This window comes from Hirundo rustica, chromosome 4 (genome assembly GCF_015227805.2).
Source record: "Hirundo rustica isolate bHirRus1 chromosome 4, bHirRus1.pri.v3, whole genome shotgun sequence".
NCBI classification, from domain to species: Eukaryota; Metazoa; Chordata; class Aves; order Passeriformes; family Hirundinidae; genus Hirundo; species Hirundo rustica.
Window position 1 is genome coordinate 7,557,839 of NC_053453.1, and position 17,711 is coordinate 7,575,549.

A 17,711-nucleotide genomic window follows, 5' to 3' on the forward strand; every position below is an offset into this window, starting at 1 on the left:
TAGCTTGCACACAAGCTCCTCCCAGAGGAGCTGAGAATTACTACAGCATCAGTGAATCGCCTTATTTTAAATCTGCATTGCATTCGCCACGTTTTGCCTATGCCAAAAGACAGCTCACGATTCTCTCATCTTAGCTAGTCCTACTATCCCTGTGATACCTTAAGTTTTAGCTTTCATGTTTTCAAGATTCTGTGCTGCTTAGGGGTGCAGTTCTGAGCCTCGCATTCAGTGTCAGTTAGCTCTCTTCACAGAGCAGGGAGACAAAACAAATCCTTTTCTGCTGAGGACCAAGGACAAGTGTTACAAGTTTTCAGGCCCAGAAGTGTAAACAACAGTGGACTGAAGAGACAAAACAAAGATGGGACTTCATAATCTGAAGCTGTAATTGGACAATTAAACCCCAATATGCAATATGGACCAAAACTTTTAAAAGTGTGAGACCTCATGACCATTTTGTGACCATTTTGGGTCCACCTTGGGTGTAGCCCAGGCCAAGCTCTTGTCCTGCCCAAGGTGTACCATTAAAGGCCTTTTAATAAATATCTACTCTATTCTCTTAGCTCTGTCTAGTCTTTGTTCTAGGTCAGCCACCCCAAGGCATCACCTAAACCTTTGGTATTGAAACAAAATGCCAAAATATTTGGTGTGATTTGGTGTGATAGCATCATTCATGTAACCATAGAATCACAGAAACACTAAGGTAAGAAAAGACCGCCAGCATGGGACCAGCCTTTGACCAAATACCACCATGTTCACTGAAGAATATGGCAATTTGCCACCTCTACTTTTTCTTTGAACATTTCCAGTGATGGCGACTCTACCACTTCCCTGAGCAGCCTCTTCCAAATCTTAGCGAGTCTTTCAGTGAATAAATTTTTCTTAATACCAAATCTGAATCTCCCTTGGTGAAACTTGAGGCCATTTCCTCTTGTCTTATTGCTAGATGGCTGGGAGAAATCACAGCCTTCTCTCAGGAGATGTTTGGATGTGAAAGTGTTATTCAAAATGCTTTGGGGTGAGCTGTGTGTGCACAGAGCCCAACTCTGTTCTCAAATAACTCCTAGGTCACCACTAGGTCCAAAGTGAAGGAAGTTGAGAAAGTGAAGGATTAGTCTATCTGTATCTTCTTCATCATCCAACTTCATGTGCAATGTTTGGCCTGGGCAAAAGGAGGCAAAGGAATTAAAAAAGAAAAAGAAGTGAACAGAATTGCACTTCACTGGCATGGGTCTGTATTTCTGCTGTCCATCGGAAGAGAGACACTACAAGGAATCTAGCTTTTTGTAGCTTAAATAACTATTTCATTATTTTAAAATTATTCCAAATTTATAAGAACAAAAAATGAAAAATCCAACAAAATTCTATCCCTTAACAAAAGACAAGCTTACTTTACAATTTCCTTCATAATGGTTCAGTGTGCTCTTACCAGGGTGTGAAGATGTTGCCAACCACATAAAATTAGCGGAACAAAAGGAGGGTAACTGTTTTCTGGAAGAAACCCAGAGCCACACCCTTCAACCCAGGAGAAACTGAATTTCATGGTACAAAGGGGAGGCTTTTCTTTAGCAACAGTGTTTGAGGTATTGATGACTGGGGGTGGTAGATCTGGAGCATGTCTGACACACAGATAAAAATGGATTTTTCTGAGCCTTGGGAATCTTATGGAAAAAAAAAAACAAAAACAAACTTTCAGCTGGAACCTCCTTTACAATATCAAGGGGAGTCAAAAATCAATGTTTCTGCTAATTTATGCACACAGCAGACTGCCACATATGAAAAACAAAATAGATAAAATTGATAGCGTGTGAGAGAATCTGGCATGGGGATGAGTGGGATGGGAGGCATGAGAAGTCCCCAGACTCAGAGAGGAGTGAAGACAGTGCTGGACTGGCTTTATAAAACTAAGCTGAAACCAGGATGTGTGTGTGTGTGTGTGTGTGTGTGTGTGTGGTGGGGGTTGGGGCATAAGGGAAATTCTGTTTTTTGTAAAACAGTTTTGTAAAATGACCCTGTTAAAAAACTCATGCGTGTGAGTGCACAAATGAAAGGTCAGGGTGTGAGTGGAGTATTCTTAATCCATCTGGAATTTTAAATACTGTTTCTGTAATATACATGTTTATTTTAAAAGAACCTATGATATGGAAAACATTCTCTATCGAATTTAAATTGAATTTCTAGATTTTTTGCAAGTGAGTTATGTCAATGTGTTCCCATAGCCATCTACAGAAAGAGAAGTTACAATTAATTTTTTACACACAGATTTTTTTCTCTTTGAATTTTATAATCTGAAATATTTCATAACTGGGCAAGGTAATGACTGTAAAATATATTCTGGTAGAACTGAATATTTTTAAAGATTTTTTCTTTTTTTTTTGTTCTCCTGTTATTGTTGTTTAGTCTGAAAACTTTTTCTGGCAGAAACATAGAAAATGCACATATTAAGAAGATCTTAAAGAAAAAAGCCTAAACACTGATTTTACATGTGTAATACTTCTAGAAAGACTCAACTCTCTACCTGTTCAGAACAAACAGTGACACATGGTCTATGCTCAGTCACGGCATATATGCTAATAATTATAATTTTTTTTTTTTTTTAAAGAAAACATTAGATAAGGATTCACTGTTAATGCTGCTAACATTCATTAGTTTGTGATATATCCCTGCACTGCTTTATGCAAGAAGATAAAAGAATGGAAATGCAGCATCCAAGGGAGAAAATAATAATCAGAAGAAAATCCCCTATAGCAGTTATAATGGTACAATGCAGAACTCTGAGTGAAAGCTGCCATGACAGCTACAGCAAATTTCACTGCAGCTGGCATTGACTTCTCTAAGCATGGGTACAAAGTGTGGGTCTCAGAGTAATGACTATGCCATAGAATTCAGGCAAGGCAGGATGTGTTACATGATTTCACAATATCAATATTCTCCGTTTCTCACTTCCCAAAGCTTTCCCTGTCCTTTGCTCAAGAAGACCTGAAAAAGGGAGTTTGTACCTCAGTTGTCAGCCTACCATTATCTGCAAGAGAACTCAATGCCAAATGTTTTCCTTTAAGTGCAAGGCAGCAGTGGCAGCACTTGGCCAAACTTCTCTTCGGCTTTGAATTTGCAAGTGCTCACACAGGCACCCTTCAAGGGAGCAGCACTGTGGAGGAATTTATATCTGTGCCACAGTGTGCAGATTACACTGGAAAATACCTCAGATAATACAGCTGCAGAGTAACAGATGCCTTGTCATTTTGGGTCTTACCAGCAGACAGGTGGGATTTCAGAACTGCCTTCCAGGAGACCAAAAATACAACTAGTTTTATGGATCTATCAGTAGGATCGCATGGCAGGAGTAATCCGTATTATAACCCAAAAAGCCAAATTTTACCCTGTGGTCTCTCTCAGCAAACACAGGATTGAATGTTTGATAGCGGTCAACTGGCTGTTTGCCTGACTGCTAGATTCCAAAGTCACTTTGGAAGCTATTATTCCCAAAGTGAGGCAAACAGACAGCACCATTAAGGGCTGAAGATAAAGGTATCACTTCAATCCCCATAGAAAGATAAAGCTGTCAAGGGGAAATGGACCTAAGCTTCATACCTGTAGGTTCTTGGTCTTAATAAAGAAAGAAGAGTATAACCATCAGCGCAGTGGACAAACAAATCCATCTCAAACAGAATGATAGTGAAAAATTTCAGCTTCATAATCCATACTGAAGACAAATCACTCTCTTCCACCATAGTCATTTTGTATCCTGAAGATAATTTGAGAATGGGAAAGCTGCCAAAGTGTGACAACTGATGTAATAAATGGAATAAATCTGTCACTGCTGTTGTCAGGTTCCTATCTTTTCTGATAATGCATTTAGCTTCTAGATCAGGGGCAAAGTGAGGACTGCAGAACATCAATTCCATTTAAATGTGTACAGGAAAGGGCATCTGCAGAAATTCCTTGTTGCCAGGACTGTAGCAATGGTATTTTGTCTCCAAAACAACAAAAGTTGTCTCCATTTATCAGGAATTCAACCCCATCAATACCTTAAATGGCCTTTCTTCAGGGTCCAATCCAAACCACCTCTCTACCAACAAACATCTTGAAATGCTTGATGCTGTTTCAAAAGCAAGAAAGTTTCTCTGCATTAATTTTGATTAAACAATTACTGACTCTGCAAGTCAGTAGAACAGTGTTGCCTCTTGCTCTTGGTTTTGAAGGGTGCAATAAAGGACTGAAAGACTGAGATCAGAATAATTGCATACCAACCGGCTTAAAAATATTTGGGAAGAGAATGTGTTATACTTTCTGTGTAGCTGAAGAGAACTTTTCAATCACAGCCAGTATGTGTTCAGCGCCTGTGGAGACCCAAGGCCCAAACGGCTCTTGGGTTTTTTTTAAGTAAAAATGAAAAAGAAAATAAAAATTAAAATAATAATAATAATAAAAAGAAAAGCTGAAAGGTATTGTAATAGTTTAAGAAGCATGAAAAATTATCAAAAATGCAAAAATGCCCAGGGTTATTAGTGGGCAATGTTTGCACAAGGGTAAATATGTCAAGTGTAAATTTTTTGTAAAAATTAGAAGAGCTCTAAATATTATATTTTTATTTATTTTTTTTTATTGCAATCCAATTAATTTTTTGAACTAAATTCCATTACGTATTACAGGAGAAAAAGAATATTTAATTTTCTTAAGGTAAGAAAGGTCAATTTGTGAGATCTTCATTACATGGTTATTTGAAATAACAGTGGATTTGGGGACATAACCTAGAGCCTTTAAGCCCTTTTCTCTTTTTTTAACACGAAAGAGTGAATGTTACTTTCTTCAAGACTGTTTCTTTATTTTCTCAATTTATATGGCTTTGACCTTCCAAGCTACAATACATTTGGTGTCATAAATTACCTGTGCACTTTTCAACTTGTCTGAATCCTGACATATTACCTGTGAAAGCCACCTGGAAGAGAACAATAAATAATTCCTTTGAGGGGAAATATTCCCTTCTGATACTTACACTACAGACATGCATTTGTTGTGGGCTTCCACAATTGCTTGGCTTCATAGTGTTTGCTGCAGAGCTTCATCTCCTCAGACATATTGAGAAATTGTGAGCTAGAGTAGCAGCATCAGCAAATATAGCTCTTTCCCCTCAAGATTGATATGCATAGGGTATCTCTCCTTCCAAAAATGCAATATCCTTAAATTAAAGAATCAATATAAATCACATCAGAGCCCACTTTTGCCCACTTATAAATAAAGTATCAACATATGATATTTTATATGAAGCTAAGACCATTACTATTGTTTTGATATATTCATATCAAGAATAAGGACATATTTGTAGGCGGCCATGCAAAAACCACTGCATTATTTCTGGATATTTCAAATTCAAGTTAATTGAAATACTGCCAATATTGCTTCAAACTGTGGTTTTTTTTTTTTTTAAGAAAGCCATATAGGACCAATATTAAAAGCTAGGCTAAACACCTCTGCTTTCAAAAAATAAACTGACATCTTTCTTCTTTAAAGTGTGAAAAACTGTGATAGAAAAATATATTTTAGTGGATAAGTTATCACAATTCTGTTGATCTCAGTTGACAGAATCATAGTCTCTCTCTGAAGGATTGTCCCACCTTCCTCCCCAGCAAAATACATGTTTCTTGTTTGAGGTAGTTGAAAGCCTGATGGGTGTGAGATTGCTGTGGCTCTGTCCCACGATAGCAAGGCTGAGTGTGTAATCACTGGCACAAACGCACACAGACACAGCGACACACATGCACAATTGCTGTCCAGGTCAGCACAAACAGCAGGGCATGGCCAGCACCCACAGAAATGCACACAGCACCCACACAAACAGGAGCAGTGTGCGTGGCCTGCTCCTATTCTTGATTTGTGGCCATTGGAATGGAAATCCAGTGGTGGAAAAAAAAAAAAATACAAAATATTCATCGCTCTGAGTGTGAGCCTTTGATGCTCAGCCTACCCAGTAGCTGCCTCCCAGCTCTCCTGGCCTCCCCAGTTGCTGGGAATGCAGACATACAGGCCCCAGAGATTTGCAGTCATGCTCCCAGAGTAGCTGGTCTCTTTTATGCTGTAACTGGCACATTTTATCCTACTTGCTGTCTAATTCAGTTTGAATTTCACCAGTTTTCACACATACTCAGAATAGAGCACAACCATACAGAACCAGAAAGAGGATTTCTTGAGAACACAGTGCAAACTGCAATTATGAAAGGCAGTTTGACAAGTGTAACAGACAATTAAGACGATTATACCTGATCAGCTTGTTTTTATTGCCTTTTGTCTCTGTTCTTTCCTACTTGTTCCCTCAGAAAGCACTTTGACAGCTCCTTTTCCTACTTCCATTCCTTCCCTAAGCATCCTATAATGTTTCACACATTGCCATAATTCCTTTAAAATACGCCATAAGTTTTATGTAACCTTAAAGTACTGTTTCTCCTGGCATTCCATGAGGAGACTCTGCCTGTGCAGGCATTAACTCCATCAGTCTCAAGGTGTTCTGACATGGAGAGGAGAAGAGCTCTGCAAGGTGTTCTGAGGTCCTTTGTTCCTGCTGAGCTACTTACTAGGGACAACATTCCTACCATTCTGCTTGGATAATCCCAAACTTGTTAAGGGTTCCTCAGTCTGGAAATTGTTCTGCTGATCTTCACTGGGCCTTTGTGTTCTTGCTGATTAGTTTTTAATCACCTAATGGTAATTGGCAGTTCATGATTCCAATGAGATCTACACAGTGCTAGGCCAGAGGCTTTGTATCCGCGTGTCTCAGTCTTCACCCACTTGTATGTTTGTTGCTTACTCTTGTTACAGATGTGCCTGAACAAGACATGGATGTATGAACTATCACCAGCCAGGTGCTCAGTATGGTCTTTCCAGAGGGTAGTAGGGAAATGTCTGCCGCAATTCCTCTCCCTCCCTTCTTCCTCTTTCCCATCTCAACAAATGGTAGTAGATTTTCTGTTTCTTTTCCCAGTCCCTTTTCCAGAGCTCATATCCAATATCTTCTTCAGTTTTACATTTAAAAAGTAGATGTAACAATATAATGATCTTTATTAAACATGGCTGGATGAACTTAATCCCCTCAATTTTCTTGATTTGGGCGCTGAGCTATACAATGAAAATTATGGAAAGTGTGAGTTACTGTCCAAGGTTACAATGTAAAATGTGCCCAAAGTGTGTATTCTATAACCATCTACATGAGCTGTTGAAACTAGGTTGGGCAGTGTTTCTCTTGCCCCCTGCCTCCAGACTATCTTCTGTTAATGGCTCATCAGTGCCCTGCTGCATGGCACACAGCTAACTCCCTCCGGAAGCTATCTCTGTTTAACGGGCATTCAAGGACCCATATCAAGACTGATAAAATGATATCAGCCCATTGTGATATGCTCCGCCCAGGACGAGGAGCCAAGCACCCCATCCTGGATATAATCTGTGATTTGGGACAGCACAGGCAGCCTTACGCACTGGATTACCAGAGGACAAGAGCTACCAGAACTTTCTGCAGGAACACAGCTTCAACAAGACCACTTCATCTGAACTGCTACCACCACAGCTTCAGGTAGTGTTCTGACTCTGTCATGTACTATTGCATACGTCATAGTTTATTTTATTTTACTGTCCGGTTGCGTCCCCGCTCCGGGTGGGAGCTGACCCCCAGCTAGCTCGGGTCAACACAGACACAAAGTTTCCAGTTCGTTTCGGCTTCTCGGCTTGGCAGCTGGACCCAAAGGTGACAGTCAACAGCAGCAGAAGAGAAAAGGCTGGCTCTCAGCTTAGCAGGTTAAAGGATGTTTATTAGCAGAGATCTCCAAGCTCCGAGGCGAGCGGCTCGGAGCTTCCAGGCTGAGAACCCCGCGGCTGAGAGAGTTTGCTCCTCCCTCCTACCCCCTCTATAAGCGGGGGAGGGTCCCAGGGAGGATACAAAAAGACAACAAATCAGGCGTTTCAGGGGGTAACAAGGTGTGCCCACCCCCAAGCTTCAGACCACTAAAATCCAGAGCTAAAGGAATTTCCCCCAGGCTACCTATCACCTGAAGCCCTCTGCCGGAGATTTCACAATCCGGGAGGGACCCCGGGAGTGATTGACAAGCTGCCCCAGAGAGGGGGGTTGGGGCAGAGGGGATGTTACATGTCATGTGAGGTATGGGATGATTGACACAAAACACCTTATTATACAGACAACACAAAAGGGATACAGAATTGGGGATACAGTGAAACGAACCATAACATTAACTTCTTACAAAAATCTAATAAAACAGTTCTGCACCACCACATTTTACCTATTTTTTCTTCTCCTCTTAAATTATTTTTTCTCAATTGGAGTATCTCGCTGGTTTTGCCTTCAAGCCACCACGAGAATGAAATAAAAGCCTACAGCCATACCCCGAGAACATCCATGGGTCATGTCACCCAAATTTATGTTTGACAAGCGTTGTTCGGGAGGGCATTTGCTCCTGCTTTGTGAAGGGAAGCGCTGGGGTTCCCAGGTTCCCGAGTGAGGGGTCTGCACTTGGTGTCTCTTGGGGCTTTGGGTGCCCAGGGCCATGATGATGTTCCCCGAGCTGGGCTGGGGATGGCGGGCAGGGCTGGCCTGTGATGCGCTCTGGGGTCTGTGACAGCGCGGGGGCCGTGTCACAATGGGGGCAGCTCTAACGGGCCCCAAGGGGAGCTGCTGCCCCAGTCGAGCTTGGGCAAGCGGTGAGTACGCACACAGTGAGGAGACAGGGCTGGAGGAAGGTTGGGGCAGAAGTGCCGGCACCTGGGACCCGTGTTCTGCCCCTGCATCCAGGGCCCAGCCCCTGGCGGGAGGGCCTGGCTCAGGGCGCCGTGCTTGTGGGGCCAGCGGTGCAGGCCTTGCCGCCTGCCAGCTGCCGGGGGCCCTCTCCTTCCCGCCCCCACGTTCCCCTGACCATCCTGCCCCCCAATTTCCGTCTCCATTCCGGCCCTGCTGAAGCCCTTCTGTGTGTCCTCCTGCAGACCATGGCTTTCTTGCCATTGCTCTTTGTGCTCGTGCAAAGCCTGATCCAGTTCCCGCAGCCTGCTGGGGATGGGCTGGATGAGGCCACGCACCGGCGAATGCGGGAGCGTCAGGAGCTGCTGGAACATGAAATGACTCGGCTGCTGCAGGAGCTGGAGCAGGGGCTCCCAGAACAGCAGGATGAGGGCTGGGGAGCTGTGCTCTTTGGTGCTCTACAGCAGTGGCCAGTCTGGGTTCTTGCTGGATTCCTGCTCCTCTTGGGCCTGTGGTTTAGGCGCAGGACAAGGAGCCGTGGAGCCAGCAGCAGCGGCAAGGACTTGAGCTCCTGCAAGGTCTTGCGAGAAGAGAGAGGAAAAGAGCAGGAAGAAGACGGCTTTTATTCAAAGGAAGGCGGAGAAGACATGCATGGGACTGTGGAGGCCGATGACAGCGGCAGTGGAAATGACAGAGAAGGCAGTCCTGTGGCTGCAAATGAAGGAGACAACTGCGATGCCACAGGAGGTGATGATGTGAAGATAGAGGAAGAGGGTGATGCTGAGAGTGCCACTGGCTATTCCTCAAGGCAAGATGAAGCATGGAGTGATAGGAATGTGCCAGGAGACAACACTGCTCAAGGCAATGAAGAAGAGTCTGGCAATGTTGCGGCCAATACAGAAGGCCTAGATGAAGCCAGCGAAGGGGAAAACCAGGATGTGCGGGTGGAGCAAGACAAGGACACTGGAAAGGAAGAAGAAGGATATGGAAATGAAGAAGGAAAAACCAGCGGTACGAATCTGAAGGCAGGCAACAATGATGATGTAAATGATGGTGAGGACATTGTAGATGGGAAGGAGGAATACGTGGATGTGAAGGTGCAGGAAAGCAGGGATGCCAGTGAACAGAGAAGCAGTGATTGGACTGGGCAGGAAGATAGCAATGACCGTGGGAATGAAGTAGACCAGGGAGGTTTTGCTGCAGCTGAGGAAGAAAAGAAGGCAATGATAAAAGTACATGACAATGACAGAAACGAGGATGAAGAACAGGGCGGTGTACGTGTGGAGGCAAAGAAGAATGAGGATAGAAAAGAAGACAAACAAGGTAACGTGGCTGCCAGAGAGAAAGGAGGCAGTGACGGGGGCAAAGAAGAAAATGGCAAGGGTGAAACAGAAGAAAGACACCCGAGATGCTGGGGATAAGCGAGGCATCCTTTTAGTGGATCACATACAGTGGCCTGTGGAGGAACTGGAGAGAGGTTGCTCACTGACAGCTGAGCTGATGGAGAGCTTCACGCGCGTCTTTGTGGACAGAGTGAGCAATAGTTTCTACCCAGTGCCTCAAGAAGCCATCGGGGTGGGCAGTGCCTTTGAGGGCTGGAGTCCCCGTGACTGGGACGGGGTGTACCGCGTGCTGGTCCCCCTGAATCCCCCGCCAGGGCACGCCTTCCACCTAGAGCCGAACAGTGCAGGGCAGACGGCCGCAAGGACCTTCAGTGTCCGTGTGGAGCTGGTGTGCACGTGCAAGAGGGAGCAGCTGGGCCAGAAGCCGCTGTGCTTCCTGCACCACCCGAAGAAGAAGCTGGGGCGGAAGCGGAAGCCCAGCCTCCTAGAGACACTCTGCACCGGCTCCTACCTGGACGTGGAGAAAACCTCCCACTGGTTCTACCAGCTGGTGAGATGCTCGTGGCGGCATGTGCCTGAGTCAGACTCATGGCACTTGGCGTTTCAGCCCTGCAGCCGTTCCTGCCGATTCCAGCTGAGCAAAGGCAGGGAGAGGCTGGCGGTGGAGATGCTCTTTGGGGTGCGCCAAGGGGACTCTGATATCTTTGTGGCCAGCCAGCCCACAGAGGCCCAGAAAGGCGGCTCCAGCATCTTTGTGAGCAGCCAGCCCGCCGAGGCCAACTTCATGGCAAGCACAGCGTGGCCGGAGACGTACGCTGTGGCGGAGGCCAAATTCCTCCGGCACATCGCCGGGCAGGTGCCCTGTGAGAGCTTGCACCTGAAATGCCTGCAGGTCTTCACCGGCATCCTGAGGGGCACAGGTTTCTCCAGCTCCGTCTGGAAGACGGTGGTCATGCACGTGCTGACCACCGTACCGCTGTCCCGGTGGCGCAGGAGGGAATTTGCGCGGCGGCTGTGGGACGTCATGGCGTACCTGCGCCGCTGCCTGCAGTCGAAACGCCTGGAGCACTTTGTGCTAGGCAACGAGAAGCTTCCTGCAGAGATCAGCTTGCCACTGGCAGTGCGAAGGGTTGAGCCGCTCAACCTCTTTGAGCACCTGGCCCGAGAGCCGGCTGCCCACAGAGAGGCGATGCGAGCTTATGGTCAGCTGCGGTTTCGCCTCTGGGTGCTGCTCTCCAGCCTCTGAGAGGATTTCCCTGCACACAGCTGTGCTGGGGGGCTCACACCCGATGGCAGCCACGTGAACGCTGCCTAATCGCTGCATTTGTCACTGGCAACCCTGAAGCTGCTTTCCTCCTCCTCTGGAAAGAAGATGCTGCAGCACATGGCGTTCCATGGGCACACCCATCTCAGAGTTGCCTTGCCCTTCACCTTCCAGTTACAACAAGGCTGCTGGTTTTCCCCGGACTTGTTTATTAGCTTTCCCTCTAGAGTCCCTTTAGTGCTGTTAGTGTAGAACTGTTTGGCCAAGTTACCCTTAGTTTAGAGAATGGAAATGCCTACTGTAGTGGTTTGCTTTTCATTAATATTTGGATATCTATGTTTGAAAACTTAATAAAAGGAGACAAGTTTCTCAATTTGCCTGAAATGTGTCATTCGTTGTATTGAACCCTCTGGACCGTAGAGAATGTCCTTCCTAGAGCCCTACCTGAAATGACTTTTTGCAAATAGAGATGTTGGACATGTTAAGGGTGCTATCTCGTGAGCATTCCCGTAGAAATGCGTGAAGTTTGAAGTGAAAATGCCCTGAAGTGCCTGAAATTTTGCAGCAGAATACTCCCGAATTTTTTTAGGATGCTTCGGAGAAGTTTTCTTTACACCGTCACTTTTATAGGCTCGAGAGGAACGATTCAGTCCTAAAAGAGGAACAGAGAGAAGTCCCTAACTGCAAAATGTGTGGTTTAATACAGAGGGGGTTTTTTTGGCTTCTCAGAACCAAGGTTTTGACACAAAATTTTGACAAGAAAAAGTCGTGTTTTCTCTGCTCCTGGTCATCTGTATCCCTTTGGAGAGGCCCTGCTGTTCTATGGATATTACCTTTTCCACCAGGCCTGTTAATATTGTATAGGAATGAGAGCAACTTAGCATGCACAGCTTTGTTCCTGGGGAGATGCAGCTAGACAAAATATAATTTACTTCTTGCAGTGTTGCTGTGTCTGTCCCGCACCGGGTCCTTTGTGAGATGCTCCACCCAGGGGGAGGAGCCAAGCATTCCTGCCTGGATATAATCTGGATTTAGGACAGCACAGGCAGCCTTACGCACTGGATTCCCTGAGGACAAGAGCTTCCAGCCCTTTCTGCAGGAACACTGCTTCAGCAAGACCTCTCAATCTGTACTGCCACCACCACAGTTTCAGGTTGTATTCTGACTCTGTCAGTGATCTTTTGTACTATTGCACGTATTTTATTTTACCTTTTCTTTCCTCTCCTATTAAATTGTTTTTTCTGGCTTGGTTTCTCTTCGTGGTCATGCCTTCAAGCCAGTACATATATTTTGGTGCCCATCGCGGCGCAGGAGGTACTGAGAAATGTCAGAATTACAATTTTGTAGTGAGAAAAAAAACCAGCTGTCTGCTATGATGCTCAGCATGCTTTCATATATCTTATACCTAGCTCTCTACACTTTCCCGCACATGGGGCAGTATTTGCTGGTCTTAATGCTCATGTGTAGACCAGGGTATGGTATCAAAATTGCTTTATTGTTCTATTATGTTTATTGTATTATAACTTCAGAGGCAATGAGCATCATTTGGAATATATACTCTATTTTGTTTTCTTGTCCTGGTCCAGAATGCTACATCTGGGCTCTCAACAATCACACCCAGCCCCTGTGGGGAGGGGTAAAGAATGATTTTTTCCAGTCTTTTAGGCCTGGCCCACCAGTTTTCGAAAGTATTGAGTTCTCTCTAGGTGCCAAGGACAGCAAAATATTGTTGTTAGTTCTGCTTTGTCTTCTCTGCATGGCCTGCACCATGCTCACCATGCTTAGAAATCAAACACTACATGGGGTGGTGCAGCGTCTCTTTGAGGAAGAGGGAAAAAGAAACAAATGCAAAACAATGGCATCTGTGTCTACACAAACTGTCATAGAGGAAACACTATCCGCATCTACTCAGACTGTCACAGAGGAGAATGGAACCAAAAGCAAAGCAACAGTGTCAGTGTCTACACAACCTATCACAGAGGAGAAAGAAACCAAAACTAAAGCAAGAGTGTCAGTGTCTACACAAGCTATCACAGAGGAGAAAGAAACCAAAACCAAAGCAACAGTGTCAGTGTCTACACAAGCTGTCACAGAGGAGAAAGAAACCGAAGCTGCCATCAGCATCTCCACACAAACTGTCACTGAAGCAGAACAACCTAAACCAGTAGCAGTTGCCCCTGTTCAGAAGAAGAAATCAAAGAGCAAATCAGTCCACATAGTGACGGATGAGGATGTGGCAGGACCTTCACACCCAGCAGAAGAGACAGAGCCAGAGATCATCACCCTCTCTCTGTCTCTGGGTGAACTGCGTGACTTGCAGAGGGAGCTCACCCGCCAGACAAATGAGTCCATCCTGACCTGGCTGCTCTGCATCTGGGATGCCGCAGCCAATGACTCCATTCTGGATGGAAGTGAGGCCAGGCAACTGGGATTGCTGTCTTGGGATGTGGTCATTGACCAGGAGATTGGGAGAACCCAACAGACTCTCAGCCTCTGGCGGCGACTGCTAACAAGTGTGAGGGACAGATACCTTTGTAAAGAAGATCTCCAGGTGCATCAAGGAAAATCGAGCACAATGGAACAAGGTATCCGATACCTGAGGGAATTGGCTGTGCTGAAGATCATTTTCTCAGAAGACGAGAGATTTCCTAAAAGCCCAGATGATGTCCAGTGCACATCGCAGATGTGGTTGAGATTCTCACAGCTTGGACCAGAGATGTACTCCTGTTACCTGGCAACGCTGCAGTGGAGGGAAGGCGAGGACAAGGTGGGTGTCTTGGTCAATAAACTAAGAATTTACAAGGATACTGTCACTGCCCCATTTCGTACCCATGTCTCATCCGTGGAAACAAGGCTGGCTGAGCAAGTCCGGAGTTTGACTGAAGAGGGCCATCAGAAACTGAAAAAGGAACTTAAGGAAGAAATCTACCACATCTCGCCAGAACCAACAAGAGTCCCCGCCATTAGGAGCAGGTACCCACCAGCCAGGGAGAGAGGATACACTCCACGGGCTAACCTCTGGTCTTTTCTTCAGGAGCATGGAGAAGACATGAGAAAGTGGGATGGAAAACCCACCTCCTCCTTAGCAGCCCGGGTACGTGAACTGAAGAGAGAGACACCTACCACAAAGAGCTCATCTAGAGTCAACACTGCTCCAGTCTCTCAGACACAGAACTCCAGATGGTATAGGAAGGATGATATGACTGATTCTCTTGAAGGGACCTCAGGAACACATTTACAGGAAGAGAGCAACATGTACCATGACCAGGAATAGGGGGGCCCTGCCTCTAGCCAGGTAGAGGAAAGGGACAATCAGATTTATTGGACTGTGTGGATCCGATGGCCTGGCACATCTGACCCACAAAAATATACAGCTTTGGTTGACACTGGTGCCCAATGTACCCTGATGCTATCAAGATATGTAGGAATAGAATCCATTTCTTTTTCTGGGGTGACAGGAGGGTCCCAGCAGCTGCCTGTACTGGAGGCCGAAGTGAGTTTAACCGGGAATGGGTGGCAAAAACACCCCATCGTGACTGGCCCAGAGGCCCCATGCATCCTCGGCATAGACTATCTCAGAAATGGATATTTCAAAGACCCAAAAGGATATTGTTGGGCTTTTGGGATAGCTGCTGTAGAGACAGAAGACATCAGACAACTGAATACCTTGCCTGGTCTCTCAGATGACTCCTCTGCTGTGGGACTATTGAGAGTTGAAGAATGACAAGTACCAATTACCACAGCAACAGTACACCATCAGCAATACTGCACAGACAGAGACTCTGTGATTCCTATCCATGAGATGATTCATAAACTAGAGAGCCAAGGGGTGGTCAGCAAGGCTCGTTCACCTTTCAACAGCCCTATATGAACAGTGCATAAGTCCAGTGGAAAATGGAGACTGACGATAGATTACCATGCTCTGAATGAAGTCACCCCACCCTTAAGCGCTGCTGTGCCAGACATGTTGGAGCTTCAGTACGAGCTGGAGTACAAGGCAGCAAAGTGGTATGCGACCATTGATATTGCCAATGCATTTTTCTCCATTCCTTTGGCAGCAGAGTGCAGGGCCCGGTTTGCCTTCACCTGGAAGGGTGTACAGTATACCTGGAACTGACTGCCCCAGGGGTGGAAACACAGCCCCACCATCTGCCATGGACTGATCCAGACTGCACTGGAAAAGGGTGAGGCTCCTGAACATCTACAGTACATTGATGACATAATTGTATAGGTGAATACAGCAGGGGAAGTCTTTGAGAAAGGAGAGAAGATCGTCCAGATTCTGCTGAAAGCTGGTTTTGCCATTAAGCGAAGTAAGGTTAAGAGACCGTCTCAAGAAATCCAGTTTCTGGGAGTCAGGTGGCAAGAAGAACGTCGCCAGATCCCCACAGAAGTAATCAACAAGATCACCACAATGTCTCCACCTACCAAAACGAAGGAGACACAAGCTTTCCTAGGTGCCATAGGCTTTTGGAGAATGCATATTCCCAAGTACAGCCAGATTGTGAGCCCTCTCTACCTGGTCACCCGCAAGAAGAATGATTTCCACTGGGGCCCTGAGCAGCAATAAGCCTTTGCCCAGATCAAGCAGGAGATCGCTCATGTGGTAGCCCTTGGCCCAGTCAAGACGGGATCAGATGTGAAGAACGTGCTCTACTCAGCAGCCGGGAACAATGGCCTGTCCTGGAGTCTTTGGCAGAAGGTGCCTGGGGAGACTCGGGGCCAACCACTGGGATTCTGGAGCAGAAGCTACAGAGGATCTGAAGCCAACTACACTCCCACAGAGAAGGAAATCTTAGCTGCCTGGGAAGGAGTTCAAGCTGCCTCAGAAGTAATTGGCACTGAAACACAGCTGCTTTTGGCACCCCGACTACTGGTGCTGGAGTGGATGTTGAATGGAAAGGTTCCTTCCACGCATCATGCCACTGACACCACATGGAGCAAATGGATTGCCCTCATCACACAACGCGCCCATATTGGAAACCTGAATCGCCCTGGGATTCTGGAAATTATAACTAACTGGCCTGAAGGTGAGACTTTTGGGTTATCTTCTGAAGAAGAGGAGGAACAAGTGACACGTGCCAAGGAAGCCCCACCATACAACGAGCTACCGGAGACTGAAAGACAATATGGCCTCTTCACTGATGGTTCCTGACAATATGGCCTCTTCACTGATGGTTCCTGTTGAATTGTAGACGCTAACCGGAAATGGAAAGCTGCAGTATGGAGCCCCACACAACGAGTTGCACAAGTTACCGAGGGACAAGGTGGATCAAGTCAGGTTGCAGAACTTAAAGCCATCCAGCTGGCTTTGGATATTGCTGAACGAGAGAAGCGGCCAAGACTCTATCTCTATACCAACTCATGGATGGTAGCTAATGCTCTGTGGGGATGGCTGAATCGCTGGAAAAAGGCCAACTGGCAGCGCAGAGGGAAACCCATCTGGGCTGCTGAGGTTTGGCAGGACATTGCCGCCCGAGTAAAGAAGCTGACCGTGAAGGTTCGACACGTGGACGCTCATGTGTCCAAGAGTCGGGCTAATGAAGAGCATCACAACAATGAGCAGGTGGACAAAGCTGCCAAAGAGAAAGTATCACAGATGGATCTAGACTGGCAGCACAAGGGAGAAGCATTCCTAGCCCATTGGGCCCATGATGCATCTGGTCATCAGGGGAGAGATGCAACATACCGATGGGCATACTGAGGGGTGGACCTTATTATGGACAACATCTCACAGGTCATCCACAACTGTGAGACCTGTGCTGCAATCAAACAGGCCAAGTGGGTAAATCCTCTGTGGTACGGTGGATGATGGTTGAAATACAGGTATGGGGAAGCCTGGCAGATTGACTACATCACCCTTCCCCAAACCCACCAAGGCAAGCGCTATGTGCTGACTATGGTGGAAGCCACCACTGGATGGTTGGAGACCTACCATGAGCCTCATGCTACTGCTTGGAATACTATCTTAGGCCTTGAAAAGCAGGTCCTCTGGAGACATGGCACCCCTGAGAGAATTGAGTCAGACAATGGGACCCATTTCAAGAACGGCCTTATAAACACCTGGGCTAGAGAACATGGCATTGAATGGATATATCACATCCCTCATCATGCACCGGCTGCCGGGAAAGTTGAACAGTGCAATGGATTACTTAAGACTACCCTGAAGGTGCTTGGTGGGGGGACTTTCAAAAATTGGGAAGTGAACTTAGCAAAGGCAACCTGGATGGTCAACACTCGAGGGTCAATCAATTGAGCTGGTCCTGCCCAGTCTGAACCCTTGAACACAGTGGATGGAAATAAAGTCTCTGTGGTACACATGAAAGGCATTTTAGGAAAAACTGTTTGGATTAATCCCACCTCAGGCAAAGGC

The 17,711-nt window shown here is 46.1% G+C and overlaps 1 protein-coding gene across 1 annotated transcript; it reads left to right on the plus strand.

Moving 5' to 3' along the window:
- The first annotated feature begins 9,378 nt into the window (after positions 1-9,378).
- Positions 9,379-11,320, plus strand: LOC120751506 (inositol 1,4,5-trisphosphate receptor-interacting protein-like 1). Its single transcript, XM_040061444.1, is given in 2 exon segments — positions 9,379-10,133; positions 10,135-11,320. Coding segments are annotated over 2 exon segments (1,941 nt in total).
- The last annotated feature ends 6,391 nt before the right edge of the window (positions 11,321-17,711 follow it).